Genomic DNA, 20,218 nt, shown 5'->3' with positions numbered 1-20,218 from the left:
TGGAAGTCTCTGCCTATCTCATCTAACAAATTCTCTTTGTGAGCTGGAGCAATCTTGGTCACCACCAATGTCTGTGTCCCCTGCATGGTCAGTGACTCCCAGAAGTTGTTGAGTTCTGCAACATATAAGTTTGTAAATACATATGAGCAAAACTGGAACATGACCAATTGTAACTGGAGTACCCCTTTAAGATGAAAAGACCACATCCTACAGACTCCCAGATAGTGGGTGGTGATACATTATAAACACATTTAGCTTGAGTATAGAGAATTATATTAGAAGAACACATTAGGAGTTTTATTGTTGATAACAGAGAGAATCAAAGAGGCAGGTACACCATGCCTGCCTTCAGGCACAGCACTCTTGATGTGAGGAAAGCAAAGGCTTTACTTTTCTTTTTGCTTAAGATCTCTGGCTTACAGGAATAATCAGGCATGTCTTTTGAGTACACCTGTGAGGACTTGAGAGGTAGACATTAATCTTAATTTTACTGAGGTAGTCATGTTCAGTAGCACCTGGTAAGGTCCCTTCCATTTAAGCTGTAGCCCATCTGAAGAGGATCTTTCTATGAAAGGCTTGTTCAGGGAAAGGTGCTGAAGTTGTTTTGTAGAGGGTCAGCTTTCAGAGACTGGGTCCAGGGTTTGGCATTTCAGGTTGCTATCCACACAGGCTGCAGAGTGATCTCTGGAAAGCACAAGCAAAACCTTTGCCCATCATTATGAGAGGATCAGGCCCCTTCCATTGTTGGGTGGTTGGGTCCCTCCATCAAACCAGAGGCAATTGGGTTGCACCTGTGAAAGGTCTCCAGTGTTTCACTGCTGGTGGCTCTCCAGGGGGTGAGACCTGTAAGAACTTTACGGTGAAAGGAGCAAAGTTAATACACTCATAGTGGGGGTACCGTACTCTCCCCTCTGTTTTTTAAGCATAGTCTTATGGTCCTGCATGGGAAGTTAATGCACAGTGACTCCTATGGTTAATTTCACAATTCACACTCTTTTGTGTGCTGTCAGTGATCACCCAAGGCTCTTGACATGAACTGTCTAGGCTATGGAAGCCTTCTGAATCCACAAAATCCATCAATATTTAGAGAAGGCCATAAGCAAAGTGAAAGTTCTCCCTTTGAAGAGAGTACATCCTTCTTTGATGACCACTTCTTTCCACAGGAGTCTCACCCAGGGAGACTCTCCATGTAGGCACACCTTTTTGCACAAGTGTCCTGACTTTCCATGCCTGAAATGCTCTTGTGGGCTTTTTAGCCAGACCAGAATGCCTTTAGGGATGACTCTGAGGTCATTGAGCGTTACTTAGAGCAATTGCCATTCTATGAGTCTGCTGTATGGACTGCTTCCCATGTTCAAGCATTTACTACTCTTTAATTCTGTTGATATGATCACTTTAACAGTGCCTCCTACATGATCAACTTAAAACTTAATGCAATCAAATACAGTCACTTTTAAACTTAAACATATATATATATATATAAATATGTTAAAACTTAAGATGTCACTTTCACCATCTAGCCCAAGGGTCAGATTTGATCAAATCATAACTCCTTTAAAACTCAGTTGTTTTAAAGAATTAGAACTTAAGAGGCATTAAGAGAACATAGTAGATTACTTTAAAATAACACAGAATCTGTCCCTTTGGTTGTTGAAAAGTCAGAAATAAAACCTTAAATTTAAGGCCTGGTGCATTGAATCAAATCCCATAATTTGGAACAGTTTTAAGAGTCAGAACTAGGGAAGAAAGAATAGCACCCGCATGGGAGACCAGGAGGAAGCACCTGGCTCCTGGTTTCAGATCAGCGCAGCATGCTGGCTGCAGTGCACCAGCCGTAGTGGCCATTTGGGGGGTGAACCAATGGAAGGAAGACTTTCTCTCTGTCTCTGTCTCTCTCTCTCTCACTGCCTAACTCTGCCTGTCAAAAAAAAAAAAAAATCAACAAATGACAAAACTGATGAGGATGTGGAAAAGTTACGCTGGTCCACTGCTGGTGGGAATGTAAACTGATGCAAGCCACTGTGAAAAACTGTATGGAGATATCTTACAATTCTGATTATAGGCCTACCATTTGATCTAGCCATCCCACTCCATGGAATTTACCTAAACGAAATTAGCATATGCAAGAGTTATCTATAACCCCATGTTCATTGCAGCACAATTCACAATAGCTGAGATCTGGGAACAATCCAGATATCAATTGTTGACTTGATAAGAAAATTATGGTATATACACACTATGGCGTACTATGCAGTTATTAAAAAAGAAAGAAAGAAAAAGAAACCCTGTCTTTTGCAACAAGATAGATGAAGCTGGAAACCATTATACTTAGTAAAATAAACAAGTCTCCAAAAGACAGATATCCTATATTTTCCCTGATCTGAGGTAGCTAATAGAGTACCTAAAATGTAATGTATTGGAGTTAGATACACATTTTGAGATTTGATGATTGTTTAGAGTCCTTGTCTCTTCCATTGAGTAACAGTGATTTTTTTAAATTCATTTTTTTTCTTCATACTATTTGCTGACTTGTTGAACTCTTACTTAGTGTAGGGTTAACTATACAATCATTAAGTAAACTGAAAACAGATTTTGTAAAAGTTAAGTGGGAATGTGAGAGGGAAGAGGAGAAAGGGTTGGACTGTGTGTGGGAGGGAGGGTATCAGGGGAAGTGTCACTTACATTCATTAGTCTGTATATATGAAATATATCAAACTTATCTTAAATAAAATTTTAAAAGGAAGTAAATATTTAAAATTCAAAATATTTATACCAGTAACAAGGAGAATTTTAAAGGTGTTTATATATATAATATATATGTGTGTGTGTTTACTTTATGACAATATAAATGTACATATATATAATTTGTAATATAAATATATAGAGCAACCTTTTGAAATTTTTATAATGTATTTATCATCAGAAAAGAATAGCTCAGCTTTCTGTAATAATCCAGTTTCTGATCATTACAAGAATGAAGAGTAAGCCACCAAGTTGTAGCTCATAATCTCTGTTTCTCTGTGTCTCCAAGTCTACCAACCTCTAAAATTAAATAAACATACCTAATTCAGGGATAAAAATCACATTAAGATCCCACTATTTTCCCGCATAATTTTCAGGAAATATACTAGTATCTAGACACACAGTGGCAAATTTATCTATGTATAAAATATATATATGTTATATATGTTACATATATTCATATATATATATATATATATATATTACATTGAGGAGAAAGAATTATTACTCTTGGCTAAAATGGCCCTGAGACACTGTGTACCTCATAGTTTCCAGGGCAACTTACAGAATGTTGGGGATGATGATGATCTTACAATAAAAGTGAAATCACCATGGCCATGGTACATGACTTTTCTATGCACATATGTTTTCTCATTTTGGAGTCTCTTCATGTGAATTGATTAATGGCAGAAAAATTTTTTCACATTCATTAAATTGACATTTTACTGTATGAATTCTCTGATGTTAGTTGATGTTTAATTTCTTGTTTTTTTTTTTTAAATATTTTTATTTATTTGACAGGTAGAGTTACAGACAGTGAGAGGGACAGAGATAAAGGTCTTCCTTCTGTTGTTTCACTCCTCAAATGGCCGCAATGGCCAGACTGCACTGATCTGAAGCCAGGAGCCAGGTGCTTCTTCCTGGTCTTCCATGTGGGTGCAGAGGCCCAAGCACTTGGGCTGTCTTCTACTGCTTTCCCAGGCCACAGTAAAGAGCTGGATTGAAGACGGGCAGCTGGGACTAGAACTGGCACCTATATGGATGCCAGCATAGGTGGAGGATCAACCTATTGCTCCATGGTGCCAGCCTGATGTTTAATTTCTGGCTATGGTTTTTTGAGATCTGTTGCACTTGAAGGATATCACCTTTTTTGAGTTGCATATTTATGCAAGCCTGAATTCTATGAAAATATACTTCCACATTCATTACACTGCTAAGAAACCCCTTGGGTGAATTTTCTGATGTATAATGCCATTTCTGACAAATGGCTTTTTGTCACACTAATAATATTTCTGAACTTCTTTTTTTAACAATTTATTTTTTTTATTTGAAAGACAGAGTTAGAGAGAGACAGAGAAGCAGAAAGAGGTCTTCCATCTGCTACTTCACTCCCCAGATGGATGCAATGGCTGGAGCTGCAGCGATCCAAAGCCAGGAGTCAGGAGCTTCTTCTGGGTCTCCCATGTGGGTGCAGGGCCATCTTCTACTGCTTTCCCAGGCCATAGCAGAGAGCTGGATCAGAAGAGGAGCAACCAGGACTAGAACCAGTGCCCACATGGTATGCCAGCATTTCAGGCCAGGGCTTTAACCTACTGTGCCACAGCGCTGGCCCCAACCTTTCTTCCTTATGGGAGTGCCTATTGTATGGGATGTAATTTCCAGCAAAAGGCTCTGTCACATGGTTATGTTGATTTTACAAAAAGTCCTTCATATTTACTATATTCTTAAGTTCTCTCCCTTGTTTGATCTACATGTTATGAGGTATTCCTTCTGACAAAAGGCTTTCCCACATTTATTACAAGATTTCCACCATGTAATAAATTCTCTGATGTTATATTGTGTGATTTTGGCAGAGTTTTCCAACATTCATTCCATTCATAAGGTTTCTCCCCCATGTGAATTCTGATGTTTTATGAGGTGTTACTTATGGATAAAGGCATTTCCATATGCATTATACCCAAAGTGTTTTCCCCCATATGAATTAGATGATGTGCAATGAGGGCTGAATTATGGGGAAAAGCTTTCCAAGTCATTATGTCCAAAAGGTTTCTCTTCATGTGCATTTTCTGATGCATTCTGAGATGTGACTTATTGCCAAGGGCTCTTCCACAGTCATTGCATTCATGAAGTTTCTCCCTGGTGTGAATTCTCTGGTGTGATATGAGCTATGATTAATAACATATAATTTATAAAGGCTTTTCCACACTTACTAGATTCATAAGGTTTCTGCCCTGTGTGAACTGTTTTGATATGAGTATAACTTATAGAAAAAGGCTTTTCTGCAGTCATTACATTTATAAGGTTATTTCCCTGTGTGAATCCTCTGAAGAATTTGGAGTTGGAGATTAAGTTTTTCCACAGTCATTACACTCATGAAATTTCAATACTGTGTGCATTCTCTGGTGCATTCAGGTTTGACTTTTGTCCAAAGGCTTTTCCAGTCATTACATTCATAAGGTTTCTGCCCTGTATGAATTCTCTGATGCATGATGAAGGTTGACTTATGGCTAAATGCTTTCCACAGTTATTACAATCGAGTTTTCTACCCTGTGTGCATTCTCTGGTGCATTCAGGTTTGACTTTTGTCCAAAGGCTTTTCCACAGTCATTACATTCATGAAGTTTCTGCCCTGTGTGAATTCTCTAATGTAATATGAGGCATGACTTGTGTCCAAAGGCTGTTCTACAGTCATTACATTTATGAGGTTTCTCCCCTGTGTGAATTTGCTGGTGTATGAGGAGGTCTGACTTTTGTCCAAAGGCTTTTCCACAGTCATTACATTTATAAGGTTTCTCCCCTGTGTGAATTTGCTGATGCATGATGAGGTTTGACTTTTGTCCAAAGGCTTTTCCACAGTCATTACATTTATAAGGTTTCTCCCCTGTGTGAATTCGCTGGTGCACGATGAGGTGTGTCTTTTGTCCAAAGGCTTTTCCACAGTCATTACATTTATGAGGTTTATGAGGTTTCTCTCCTGTGTGAATTCGCTGATGTTTCCTGAGGCCTGATTTGTGTCCAAAGGCTTTTCCACAGTCATTACATTTATAAGGTTTCTCCCCTGTGTGAATTTGCTGGTGTATGATGAGGTGTGACTTTCGTCCAAAAGCTTTTCCACAGTCATTACATTCATGAGGTTTCTCCCCTGTGTGAGTTCGCTGGTGTATGAGGAGCTTTGACTTTTGTCCAAAGGTTTTTCCACAGTCATTACATTTATGAGGTTTCTCCCCTGTGTGAATTCGCTGATGCTTGATGAGGTTTGACTTTTGTGTAAAGGCTTTTCCACAGTCACTACATTCATGAGGTTTCTCCCCTGTATGAATTCGCTGGTGTATGAGGAGCTCTGACTTTTGTCCAAAGGCTTTTCCACAGTCATTACATTTATGAGGTTTCTCCCCTGTGTGAATTCGCTGATGTTTCCTGAGGCCTGACTTGTGTCCAAAGGCTTTTTCACAGTCATTACATTTATAAGGCTTCTCCCCTGTGTGAATTTGCTGGTGTATGATGAGGTGTGACTTTTGTCCAAAAGCTTTTCCACAGTCATTACATTCATGAGGTTTCTCCCCTGTGTGAATTCGCTGGTGTATGATGAGGTTTGACTTTTCTCCAAAGGCTTTTCCACAGTCATTACATTTATGAAGTTTCTCTCCTGTGTGATTTCGCCGATGTATGAGGAGGTGTGTCTTTTGTCCAAAGGCTTTTCCACAGTCATTACATTTATGAGGTTTCTCCCCTGTGTGAATTCGCTGGTGTTTCATGAGGTCTGACTTTTGTCCAAAGGCTTTTCCACAGTCATTACATTTATGAGGTTTCTCTCCTGTGTGAATTCGCTGATGTTTCCTGAGGCCTGACTTTTGTCCAAAGGCTTTTCCACAGTCATTACATTTATGAGGTTTCTCTCCTGTGTGAATTCGCTGATGTTTCCTGAGGCCTGACTTGTGTCCAAAGGCTTTTCCACAGTCATTACATTTATAAGGTTTCTCCCCTGTGTGAATTTGCTGGTGTATGATGAGGATTGACTTTCGTCCAAAAGCTTTTCCACAGTCATTACATTCATGAGGTTTCTCCCCTGTGTGAATTCGCTGATGTATGAGGAGGGATGACTTTCGTGCAAAGGCTTTTCCACAGTCATTACATTTATGAGGTTTCTCCCCTGTGTGAATTCTCTGGTGTTCTATGAGGTCTGACTTCCACAGAAAGCCTTTTCCACATTCAAGGCATTTATAAAGTTTCTCTCCTGTGTGAATTCGCTGATGGTTTATGAGGTATGACTTTTGTGTAAAGGCTTTTCCACAGTCACTACATTCATGAGGTTTCTCCCCTGTGTGAATTTGCTGATGTTTCCTGAGGACTGACTTTTGTCTAAAGGCTTTTCCACAGTCACTACACTCATGAGGTTTCTCCCCTGTGTGAATTTGCTGATGTTTCCTGAGGACTGACTTTTGTCTAAAGGCTTTTCCACAGTCATTACATTCAGAAGGTGAATTAAAACTGAGTGATTTTCCACAAGGTTTACATGTGTAAAGTTTTTCCCTTGTATTTAGTCTCTGGTTTATTGCAAGATGTGACTGGTGAATGACAGGTTCAACATACATAATGTACTTATAAAATTTCTTTCTTGTGTGAGTTTGTTGATGCATATTGAGGCTAGAATTTTCATGGATAGCTTTTTCTATTTGCGTTGCTTTTCCAAAAGTGACAGTTGACTTATTACAGTTTTCTGCCATATGAACCCTCTCAGATTTACAGAACATCTTTCTTGTGAAGACTTTTGCTTGTCCAGTGGGTCCAAATGGCTGCTTCATGATGTGAATATTGTCAAGCTGGCTAAGAGGCTCACAGAACTGGAGAGATTTTCCAGGTATCTTAGTGTTATCAAATTTCTCTCCAGCCTGTAGTTGATCAGGCCCACTTGGGGGATACACAGTGTGACATTTATTGCATTCCTCAGGCTTCAATCCTGAATAGATTCCCTTTTTAATAATCAGTGTTGGAACATGGCTTGAATTTAAACTAAGTGTTTTTCTTAATTCAATTCCCTTGAGAGCTAATGTCTTGTTATTTTTCATAAAATCCTGATTCAGATTTTTGTCCTGACTTTCCTGGTTGATCCTAATCAGGTCATCCCTTTTCATGACCACTGAAATGAGAAAAAAGCAATCATGTCACTGAATCACATGTAACTGTTTCTCCTGACATACTCATGTAAAGGGAATGAAGTTACTTGTAATCCAAGTGGCATAAGATGTTCACAAAATCAGTATGAGGTACTTATTTGTGACCATTATATGGTTTTCCTCCTTAATACATTAATATACCATGAGGTTTCCCAATGTTCAAACATGATCCTTTTTACTATGGGAATTTGTCAAGGATGGTAGAATGACTTTTGTGCTATGATGTGTGGGATGCCTGCATCTCAAAACAGTGTCGGTTTGAGCCCTGGCTACTCTGCTTTCAGTACAGCTCTCTGCCTATGTAAACTGGAAGGAACCAGATAATGGTTCATGTGCCTGGGAACCTGTGAGAAACCAGGGAAGACTAGAGGGATTCTAGAGTTTTGGCTTCAGACTAGTTAGACCTAAGTGTTGCAGGCATCTGGGAAGTGAGCTAATAGAGGACCTCTTTCTCTCTCTCTCTTCTCTCACTATCACTCTGCCTTTCACAAAGATGAAATAGCTATAAAATATTTTAAAGAATGGGCAAATATTTAATAAAAATATTCACCCACTACCTAGCAACCATTTTTTCCCTGTGCTTTTTCTCCAGTTTATTTTTATAAAAATTGTGTGCTTTTTGCTTCTCTGATATCTCAACCATAAACATGAAAAGGTTGTACTGATCATTTACTTGCAGGTGGAGAAGAGTGAAATGTGCCTGTACTTTAAGCAGGACAACATTTAAGGAGTAGGATTTGAATCTATGAGTGTCTCATGCTCAGTCTTCCTAGGTAAACATCATTTGTGGGATTTTTCAAATGAAAAACGACTTTGTCTCTACTCTATGACAGCTTCCCCAAATTCCTAAGGACACCCAACACCTTCAGCTTCTCAGAAGTACAACAGGTACAGAAAATTCCCAATATACCACTTTAGTTAAACACTCCCAATCAATTTGAAGAATTTGTTTCTGCAAACCGGAATGTGCTCATCTTCTTTGAAAAGTGTTTTCTAACACATTCTGAAATCATCAGTACTGGTTACCTCCTTTAAATTCTTTCTAGAAATATTCCTGTGTGATAATTTGAATTTCTGGAGGCTTTTGATCAGTTGCCTCCTATTTTCACTGAAAGCTTCATTTCCTATGCTTTTCTTATCTTTTTATTGGCTTATTTTCAATGATACTGAAAATAAGAGAGAAATCATACTTCAAACTCCACCCTTAAAGAAATCTGGCTACTTGACCTTGGGTCTCAAAATCTCATTATTTTCTTGGTGAGTCCAGGATCACTTATTTTCATGTTTTATGTAAGTTAATGCTTAGTTTAGGATTTCTTTTTTTCAAAGATTTACTTTATTTGAAAGCTAGAATTATAGAGAGAGAGACAGAGAGAAGTCTTCCATCTGCTGGTTCACTACCCATATGGGCACAACAACCAATGCTGGGCCAAAATGAAGTTAGGAGCCAGAGTGTCTTTCTTGTCTCCCACATGGGTACAGGGGGCCAAAGACTTGGGCCAACCTCTGCTCTTTTCTCAGGTGCATTAGCAGAGAGCTGGATTAGAAGGGGGCCAGCTGGGACTTGAACTGGCACCCATATGCAATGCTAGTGTTGCAGGCTGGAGCTTTAACACACTGCACCACAGTGTCATTCCTAGCTTCATAATTTCTGATGTCACAGCACAGAGGCTTACTCATGACCATCTTTTATTTTTAAAGATTTATTTATTTATTTATTTATTTGAAAGTCAGAGTTACACAGAGAGAGGAGAGGCAAAGAGAGAGTAAGGTCTTCCAACCAATGGTTCACTCCCCAGTTGGCCACAATGGCCAGAACTGTGCTGATCTGGAGCCAGGAGCCAGGAGCTGCTTCTGGGTCTCCCTCAGGTGCAGGGGACCAAGGACTTGGACCATCTTCTACTGCTTTCCCAGGCCATAGCCAAGAGCTAGATCAGAAGTGGAGCAACTGGGTCCCAAACTGCTGCCCATATAGGATGCTGGTGCTTCATGCTGGGGTGTTAATTCACTGTGCCACAGCGCCAGACACATGACCATCTTTTAGCATTTACTTATTTACTTACTTGAGAGTCAGAGAGACAGAATGAGAGATAAAGACAGACTGAAACAGAGGTTTGCCAACTGTAGGCTCACTCTTCAAATGTTTCCAACAGACTATAAGTTTCTTATTTATTTGAGAGGCACAGAGGAAAAAAAAGAAAGAGACTAAGAAAGAGAGAGTTCACATTTATTGATTCAGTCCTGAGCAAGTTCGATGCCTGGGCAAAATCATGAGGGGGAACGCAATCTGAGCAATGAGTTAGAAATAAGTTTCTGGGGGCTGGCATTGTGGCATAGCAGGTAAAGCCACCACCTGCAGTGCCAACATCACTTATGGGCACCAGTTTAAGTCCTAGGTGCTCCACTTCTGATCCAGCACTCTGCTATGGCCTGGGAAAGCAGTAGAAGATGGCCCAAGTCCTTGGACACCTATACTCATATGGGAGACCTGGAAGAAGCTCCTGGCTCCTAGCTTCAGATCAGTACAGCTCCAGCCATGACAGCCAATTGGGAAGTGAACCAGTGGATGGAAGACCTCTCTTTCTCTCTCTGCCTCTCCTTCTTCTCTCTCTCTGACTTTCAAATAAATAAATAAATCTTAAAAAAAACCAGAAACAGGCTGGTGTGGCAGCTCAATAGGCTAATCCTCTGCCTGCGGCACCAGCACACCAGGTTCTAGTCTCGGTCGGGGTGCTGGATTTTGTCCCAGTTGCCCCTCTTCCAGGCCAGCTCTCTGCTGTGGCCCAGGAGTGCAGTGGAGGATGGCCCAGGTCCTTGGGCCCTGCATCCGCATGGGAGACCAGGAGAAGCACCTGGCTCCTGGCTTTGGATCAGCGTGGTGTGCCAGCCACAGCACACTGGCCATGGTGGCCATTGGAGGGTGAACCAATGGCAAAAGTAAGACCTTTCTCTCTGTCTCTTTCTTTCACTGTCCACTCTGCCTGTCAAAAAAAAAAAAAAAAAAAAAAACAGAAAAATTAATCTTAAAAAAAATTAGTTTCTGTATGTTACCTAATTAACAAGCACTGAAGGAACTAATAAGTGCATGAAGGGAAAGGTATGAAAGTGTAGAGAAGGACAAGTTAGAATTGGGGGAATGTATCAAACCTAGATAAAAGCCTTAGTAACATCAGAAAATGACTGGATTTTTTTTTTTTTAATCAAAGAACATCTTCACTAAGAACAAAAGTTAGGAAGATACTGGTATCTCTAAATGCCTGTGTCTGATGCACAAAAGCAGCTGTCATCAGGAGTAAGGCTTGAGAAAATTTCATGGAAAGAACACCAGTCAACATCTGCACACTTTCTGCCTTGGCCTCCCTGTCTCTTATGTGCAGACTGACCTGAAAGGCTCTGATTCAAGCATTCATCCACCATCCATGGCTCTTCTCCTCGCTCCAACTTGAAGATCAAGTCAGGTTTGGTAATGCAGTGCCCTATTAATGGAAACAGAGTGAGACTTTGTAAAATCACTATCTTGGATTATTTAAAGGACTACAGCTTGGTTCAGGAGCTATGCAACAAATGTTCCAATCTGAATCTTTTGTTAGATGGTAGATATTCAGATTATTCATGGACTCAATTTCTAATCCTGCCCAATATTAAACATTATAAAGTGTTCCCTTATTTGTCAAATAGCAAGAAAATGTTATCACTGGGCATGTGATGGGTGTCACTCACCCAAGGAGAACAGGCTGCTGTAGGTCTCCAGCATCACATCTCTGTACAGGATTTTCTGAGCATTGTTCATTTTCTGCCATTCCTCCCATGTAAAGTACACAGCCAGGTCTTCAAATGCTGTCATCACCTATAATAATATACTTCCAGTCAACATGTTAACTCTGTCACAAAATAAACACTGACAGTTGTGTATGGATATGAAGGAAAAAAGGAAGGATATGGTTTCACATTAGACTTGTGGAGTGTTTAGAAAGCCACACGGAGCATTCAACAGAGTCAAACCCATGATCTACTGGCTGTGAGAAATGCCCATGCTGGAGGGAAACAGGAGGTTCAAATCACAAAGGCCACATCTGTCAAGGGGAATTGCACAGCAGGCTAGAAGGGGGGCAATACTGACTCTTGACTGGGCAATGTTAAGGAGAAGTATGTAGAAGCATTGAGAAAAAAGGCAAGAAACCATCAGTGAAACTACGATGGGAATGAACAGAAAACAATTTCCAGGAAAACACCATGCATATCATTTCCAATATGTCAGAGAAAAAATATATTAAAAGACAGGGCAGACATTTAGCTTAGTGTTATTTATGATGCCACCTCAGAGTGTCTGTGATTTCCAATGCCAGCTCTAGTTTCTAGCTCCCAGATAATGCAAACCTGGGGAAGCAATGGTGATCTCACCAATGAAGGAGGCCTAGACTCCATTCCTCAATCCTGGCTTCAGTCCTGCCCCACCTGTTTGGTATGGTTATCTAGGAAGTGAATTAACGTGTCAAAGCTCTCTATCTCTCAGTCCATCAACTTTTTTCTCTATCAAGCTAATAAATATTTTTAAGTAAGAGAGAAAATACAGGTAAGACAAAGAATACAAATTAGCTTTTGCCCTTGTCTATGATTATTCTACTGATAAACAATTGAAATAACATTATACCTAATTAAAGTGAAAGCAATGGAAATACTTGCCCAAAACATTCAAATGATAAACATTTGAAATGACATTATACATAATTAAGTGAAAGCAATGGAATTATTTGCCCAAAAAGAGAACCTGGGAATGTCTGCAGTACAATCTGCATTTGTGACTCACTGAGAAAAATGCTTAGAGATTTGTTTCAGAACCTGCAATAGTCACCAGAATTGTGATCCAGCAGGCTAAGCCTCCACCATCAATGCTGGCATCCCATGTAAACAGAGGACTTGAGTCCTTGCTATTCCACTTCCAATCTAGTTCCCTGCTAACCTGATTGAAAGAACAGTGAAAATGGCCTGAGTATTTGGACCCTTCCACCAATGTGGGAGACCCATGGAGTCCCAGGCTCCTGGCTTTGGCCTGGCCCAGTCCCAGCCATTGTGGGCATTTGGTGAATGAAACAGTAGATAGAATATATCTCCTTTTGTCTCCCTGTCTCTCCCAATCTCTGCAAGTCCACCTTTCAAATAAATAATCTTAAAAAAATAAATGAGCCTCCAGTAGATTCTTTTCTCCACACATTCCTTATCCTATTCCAGAATCCAATTCAACTTCTCAAAGGTATTAAGAACTCCATTACTCTAACAATTTGAAAACAAACTTAACTGATTTGTGTTCCAGCACTAGGTAACTCTTCCTCTTGCAGAATGCTAAGTGTTTACTTCATAGGTAGCACTAAAACACTGTTCAGTACATCATCTATGTGTAGAATGTTTCAGACATGACCCCAAAAAGGTAGCATATTGTGCTTAGTTTCAACTCAATTCATGTAACAAATATATATTTTGCTATAGCAACAGAAAGACAAGAGACCAAACTGCATTATTATAGATGACAGTAATGTTTCATAATCATGCCAAATTCATAATTCATTTCTGTATATTCTGTGATAACAAATTTTATGTTTATTTTTCTATTTTAAAATTTTGTAAAGATTTATTTATTTATTTGAAAGCCAGAGATACACAGAGAGAGGAGAGGCAGAGAGAGAGAGAGAGGTCTTCCATCTGCTGGTTCAGTCCCCAGTTGGCTGCAATGGCTGGAACTGTACCAATCTGAAGCCACGAACTAGGAGCTTCTTCTGGGTCTCCCACATGGGTGCAGGGGCCCAAGGACCTGGGCCATCTTCCACTGCTTTCCCAGGCCATAGTAGAGAGCTGGAGCAGAAGTGGAGCAGCCGGGTCTCAAACCGGTGCCTATATGGGAAGTTGATGCTTTAGACCAGGGCATTAACCCACTGAGCCACAGAGCCAGCCCCATATTTTCCATTTTAATTAACTAGTATACTGGGACTGGCACTGTGGCTAGCAGGTAAAGCCACTGCCTTCAGTGCTGGCATCCCATATTGGTGCCAGTTCAAGTCCCAGTGGCTTCACTTCCAATCCAGCTCTATGCTATGGCCTGGGGATTCAGTAGAAGATGGCCTAAGTCCTTGGGCCCCTGAACCTATGTGGGAGACCCAGAAGAAGCTCTTCACTTCTAGCTTTGGACCAGTGCAACTTCGGCCATTGTGGCAAACTGGGGAGTGCACCAGCAGATGGAAGACTCTCTCTCTCCCCCTCTGCCTCTCTGTAACTCTGACTTTCAAATAAATAAAAAAAATCTAAAAAAATAAATAAACTAGCATTAAACACCTAAAATGAGTACTGACAAGCTGGGGAATAATTAAAAAAAAAAAAACACTTACAGGTGATATATTAATTTTCTTTCCTCTTAGAAACATGTGGAGGACCCAGAATCATACCCGGGAGAGAAGGTGAATGGCAGGAGTTCAAAGAAAACTCGGGAGGCCAACGCTGTGGCATAATGGGTAAAGCTGCTGCCTTCAGTGCCAGCATTCCATATGGGTCCTGGTTCAAGTCCTGCCTGCTCAACATACAATCTAGCTTTCTGCTATGTCCTGAGAAAGCAGTGGAACATGGTCCAAGTCCTGCGGCCACTGCACCTGCATGGGAGACCCAGAAGCTCTTGGGTCTTGGCTTTGGATCGGCTGAGCTCCGGCCTTTGCAGTAATTTGGAGGGTGAGCCAGCAGATAGAAGACTTTCTCTCTCTGCAACTCTTTCAATAAATAAATTAAATCTTAAAAAAAAAAAAAAAACCCTCTGGTTTCCTTCTGCACTGAACAGTGGGGAAAAAAGGATATAATAGAATGAATAAAGAATAATAAATACATTAACCAAGAAAACATCAGCTTCACTGTGGAGGAATAAACCTCTAAAAATAGAAATACATAGGAAAATGCACCCACCTATATTAAGTGGCAGAGATTAAACAGAAGTTATCATTGGTTTAACGAAAGCATTATCTACAAATTTTGTAAAATAATAATGTAAAAGTAAAAAGAAAAGTTGAGTGTTCAAATGAATAAGGTTATCAGAGATAAACATTATGTTGTTATTAAAGTTTATACTAAAGAAAGTTAACAAATACACATAATGTATATTTAATGCAGTGCACTTTACCAGTAATGATTCCAAGTAGCACCTTTCGCTGTATTCATCCCTTCACAAAACCCTGGATTGGGGCTGGCACTGTGGCCTAGTGGGTAAAACTGCCACCTGCAGACTGGCATCCCATATAGGCACTGGTTTGATTCCCAGCTGCCCCACTTCTGATCCAGCTTTCTGCTATGGCCTGGGAAAGCAGTAGAAGATGGCCCAAGTCCTTGGGCCCCTGTACCCATGTGGAAGACCCAGAAGAATCTCCTGGACCCTGGCTTTGGATTGGCACAACTCTGGCCATTGCAGCCAACTGGGGAGTGAACCAGCAGATGGAAGAGCTCTCTATCTCTCTCTGCCTCTCCCTCTCTCTGTGTGTAACTCTTTCAAATGAATAAATAAATCTTTTTGAAAAAGACCCTGAATTTCACCATTTCAATTGATTTACCCCATGAGATACCAGTAAATGTGATAGAAATAGACAATTTGTTAAAATATTTATTTATATGAAAGAGTTACACAAAGAGAGAAGGAGAGGCAGAGAAAAGAGAGAGAGAGAGAGAGAGAGAGAGAGAAGGAGGAGTAAAGAGAGGTCTTCGAACTGCAGGTTCACTCCCCAGATGGCTGCAATGGCTGGAGCTGTGTAGATCCAAAGATATGAACCAGGAGCTTCTTTCAGGTCTCCCACAAGGGAGCAGGGGCCAAAGGACTTGGGCCATCTTCTACTGTTTTTCCTGGCTGTAGCAAGAGCTGGATCAGAAGTGGAGCAGCTGAGTCATGAACTGACACCCATATGAGATGCTGGCACTGCAGGCGGTGTCTTTACTTGCTATGTCACAGAACCAGCCCCAGAAATAGACAATTTGTAAAGTATTTGCCTTCTCAGCTTTTCTTTTTCTGACAGTTATCTTCTGAAAAACCCTGGGGCCTGCCTGTTGAAGAGATAGTATGTAGGCTGGCGCCGTGGCTCACTAGGTTAATCCTCCACCCGTGGCACTGGTATTCCAGGTGACAGTCCCAGTTGGGGTGCTGGTTCTGACCCAGTTGCTCCTATTCCACTCCAGTTCTCGGCTGTGGCCTGGGAAGGCAGTGGAGGATGGCCCAAGTGCTTGGGCCCTGCACCCACATGGGAGACCAGGAGGAAGTGCCTGTCTCCTAGCTTTGGATCAGCACAGCATGCTGGCCATAGCAGCCATTTGGGGGGTGAACCAATGGAAGGAAGGCATTTCTCTCTGTCTCTCTCTCTCTCACTAACTCTGCCTGTCAAAAAAAGAAAAAAAGAGATAATATATAGCCAAGATTCACCACAACCCCAGACACTTAAGTGAAGCCTCAATCAGTTCCCCAGATGACTAAACTCTCATTTCTGCTCCTGGACTGATCATAGGAACTGCCCAGCTGAGTACAGCCCATAACTCAGAGTCAGAACTGCAAATCAAATGGCTATTTGTTAAGCCATTGTGTTTTCTGATTTGTCCTACATCAAATGCTGATATATATCAGTAAGTATGGCAGAAAGTTGAATTACATGCAAACTACAATGCATACAACTTCAAAATTTCATTTCGAAGTTCCCATAAAACAGGGCCAGCATTGTCACATAGCAAGTAAACCTGCCGTCTGCAAGACAAGCACCCCATATGAGCACTGGGTCATGTTCTGGCTGTTCTGCTTTTGATCTAGCTTCCTGCTGATGGCCTGAGAAAAGCAATGGAAGATGATCCAAATATTTGGGCAAATGCTACCAATGTGGGAGATCCAGGTGAAGATCTTGGTTCCTGACCTCATTCTTTCCTGGCACTGCTCAATGCAGCCATCTGTGATGTGAACAAGCAGAAGGGAGATCTCTCTGGGTCTCTCCTCTATATACAATACTTTCAAATAATTTTTTTTAAAAAACTTAGAAAAAAGCTCCTATAAACAGAATCTTTGCCTATCAATTAGACCTTAGAGGTTTCACCTCACCCTGGTTAGAATGGCTCACATACAGAAATCTACCAACAACAGATGCTGGCGAGGATGTGGGGAAAAAGGGACACTAACCCACTGTTGGTGGGAATGCAAACTGGTCAAGCCACTATGGAAGTCAGCCTGGAGATTCCTCAGAATCCTGAATATAACCCTACCATTCAACCCAGCCATCCCACTCCTTGGAATTTACTCAAAGGAAATTAAATTGGCAAATAATAAAGATGTCTGCACCATAATGTTTATTGCAGCTCAATTCACAATAGCTAAGACCTGGAATCAACCCAAATGCCCATCAACAGTAGACTGGATAAAGAAATTATGGGACATGTACTCTATAGAATACTACACAGCAGTCAAAAACAATGAAATCTGGTCATTTGCAACAAAATGGAGGAATCTGGAAAACATCATGCTGAGTGAATTAAGCCAGTCCCAAAGGGACAAATATCATATGTTCTCCCTGATCTGTGACAACTAACCAAGCACCTAAAAGGAAGCCTGTTGAAGTGAAACAGACACTTTGAGAAACAGTGACTTGATCACCCCTTTTCCTAACTATTGATGAACAACTTAATACTTTATCCCTTTTAGTACTTTTTTGTTCTACTTAATACTTTGGTTGAACTCTTTAATTAACACACAATTATTCTTAGGTGTTTAACTTTAACTGAAAAGTGGTCCTTGTTAAATATAAAAGTGTGAATAAGAGAGGGAGGAGATGTACAATCTGGGACATGCTCAATCAGACTTGCCCCAAATGGTAGAGTTAAAAACGTACCAGGGGATTCCAATTCAATTCCATCAAGGTGGCATGTACCAATGCCATGTCACTAGTCAAAGTGATCAATTTCAGTTCACAATTGATCATAATGATAGGATTAAGTGTCAAAGGGATCACATAAGCAAGACTAGTATCTGCTAATATTAACTGATAGAATTAAAAAGGAGAGAACTATCCAACATGGGAAGCGGGATACACAGCAGGCTCATAGAATGGCAGATGTCCTAAACAGCACTCTAGCCTCAGAATCAGCCCTTCAGGCATTTGGATCTGGCTGAAGAGCCCATGAGAGTATTTTAGGCATGAAAAACCAAGACACACTGGAAAAAAAAATTAAAAAAATAAGAAATAAAAGCCTAAATAAAAGATCCCTGTGAGTGATATCTCAATGAATAGAACAGGCCTTCAAAGAAGGAGCTACCTTTCTCTGAAGGCAGGAGAGAACTTCCACTTTGACTATGACCTTGTCTAAGTAAGATCGGAGTCGGTGAACTCAAAAGGCTTCCACAGCCTTGGCAACACATGACAAGAGCCTAGGGTGATTACTGATGCCATAAACAAGACTGTCAATAGTTAAATCAACAACAGGAGTCACCGTGCACTTACTCACCATGTAGGATTTCTGTACTTAATATGTTGTTCAATGTGAATTAATGCTATAACTAGTACTCAAACAGTACTTTACACTTTGTGTTTCTGTGTGGGTGCAAACTGTTGAAATCTTTACTTAATATATGCTAAATTGATCTTCTGTATATAGAGATAATTGAAAATGAATCTTGATGTGAATGGAATGGGAGAAGGAGCCAGAGATGGGAGGGCTGCAGGTGGGAGGGAAGTTATGGGGGGGGAAGCCATTGTAATCCAAAAGCTGTACTTTGGAAATTTATATTTATTAAATAAAAGTTAAAGAGAAAAAGAATACAGTGCGCAGAAGCATAGCCCAGGTACCAAGTATATAACAGACTAGATTTTAAAATGATGCTTGATCTTACCTATTAAAATAATTTGTGGACCATCAATGGATTATATTTTACAGTAAAATAGTAATAATTTGGTGCATTAATATGGCTGGAAAACAGGGTGAATGCCTTGTAAAGTCTTTGTGAATATTTAAAACTGCACTATCTAGAAATTCTTTACCCAAAACATCCTGAATTCATCTATCCATCACATCCAGTTATCTGTATATTTTTAACAAAGCTATATTTAAAAAAAAAAAACTGCACTTAAGTAGTGGTTTCTGACACAAATTAGGCAAGAGACAAATATTAGGGTATCATGGAGCTCCTGCTTTTACTCCTCTTCTAGTCTAAATGAGAATTGCCATGAAATTATAGACAAACTCTTAAGGATTTGAGTGATGGTCTCATGGGCCATTGACTGTTGGCCCACAGCTACTGGTCATTTTTTCTATGTATAGTGTATGAATTGTGCCTTGCAAATGCCTGTATCAGCACTTATCTGGTAATTGCCTTTCAGTGACTTCATTCTGCAAATTGAAGGACCTCAGTCTTGAACTTCAATCTTACATAACTTCACCTCAGACCCAGAATAAAATTATTACTTAGTTCCCAGCATCATACAATGTAAACAGAAAATGAAGTTGTAGGCATCAAACAAGAATAGTATCATGAAATAGTGAATTCCCTTGTCCTTTCTAAAAATTATTGCTCCCCACAGTGGTAGCCACACACTTCTGACAGCAGGAGTTGCTGATTTTAGAATTATGCTGGAAAATTCTGTGGGGATTCCTGAGAAGAAAGTGGGAAGGCAGCATGCAACACTCAATTGTTGTTGATTGATCTTTTACAATTCATTTTCTCTCACTGATTTTAAATACACCTTTGTTTTTATTTGACAGGTAGAGTTACAGACAGAGAGAGACAGAAAGGTCTTCCTTGTGTTGGTTCACTCCCCAAATGGCCGCTGTCACCAGTGCTGCATTGATCCAAAGCCAGGAGCCAGGTGCATCTTCCTGGTCTCTCATGGGGGTGCAGGGGTCCACGCACTTGGGCCATCCTCCACTGCCTTCCCTGGCCACAGCACAGAGCTGGACTGGAAGAGGAGTAACCAGGACTAGAACCTGGTGCCCATATGGGACGCCAGTGCCACAGGTGGAGGATTAACCAAGTGAGCCATGGCACCAAACCCTAAATACACCTTCTGACCAGCATTTATAATTTCAAGCACTTAGAAATAGGAGCTCTAACACTTGATTTTACTGAATCAATAATGAAAAATATAGTCCCTAAGATATAAAGAGAGTGAGGATCACAGACTGAAACTAATTCAGGATCCTACAAGGACTAAATTTGAGGTCAAGCTTGAGCTACTTATCACTAATAGAAGCAACCAGTGTTATCTGATCAAGTTTTACTAGATGGGAATGGTATCCCATAGTTGTGCCAGTTTGTGTCC

The 20,218-nt window shown here is 40.5% G+C and overlaps 1 protein-coding gene across 2 annotated transcripts in view; it reads right to left on the bottom strand.

Moving 5' to 3' along the window:
• Positions 1-4,043: 4,043 nt before the first annotated feature.
• The window catches only part of LOC127485255 (zinc finger protein 585A-like), a 57,859-nt gene continuing 41,684 nt past the window's right edge, over positions 4,044-20,218 (bottom strand). For both annotated transcript variants that reach the window (XM_070067766.1, XM_051828052.2), the window contains exons 2-4: positions 11,637-11,763; positions 11,300-11,392; positions 4,044-7,879 (exon numbers count right to left, since the gene is read on the bottom strand). In XM_070067766.1, the coding sequence (XP_069923867.1) occupies positions 5,385-7,879; positions 11,300-11,392; positions 11,637-11,763 (2,715 nt within the window). In that variant the 3' untranslated portion in view covers positions 4,044-5,384. The remainder of the gene's footprint in view (positions 7,880-11,299; positions 11,393-11,636; positions 11,764-20,218) is intronic.

This window comes from Oryctolagus cuniculus, unplaced genomic scaffold (assembly GCF_964237555.1).
Source record: "Oryctolagus cuniculus unplaced genomic scaffold, mOryCun1.1 SCAFFOLD_35, whole genome shotgun sequence".
Classification (NCBI taxonomy): domain Eukaryota; kingdom Metazoa; phylum Chordata; class Mammalia; order Lagomorpha; family Leporidae; genus Oryctolagus; species Oryctolagus cuniculus.
The sequence above is the reverse complement of the archived record's forward strand: the minus strand, read 5'-3'. Positions and strand labels throughout refer to the sequence as shown.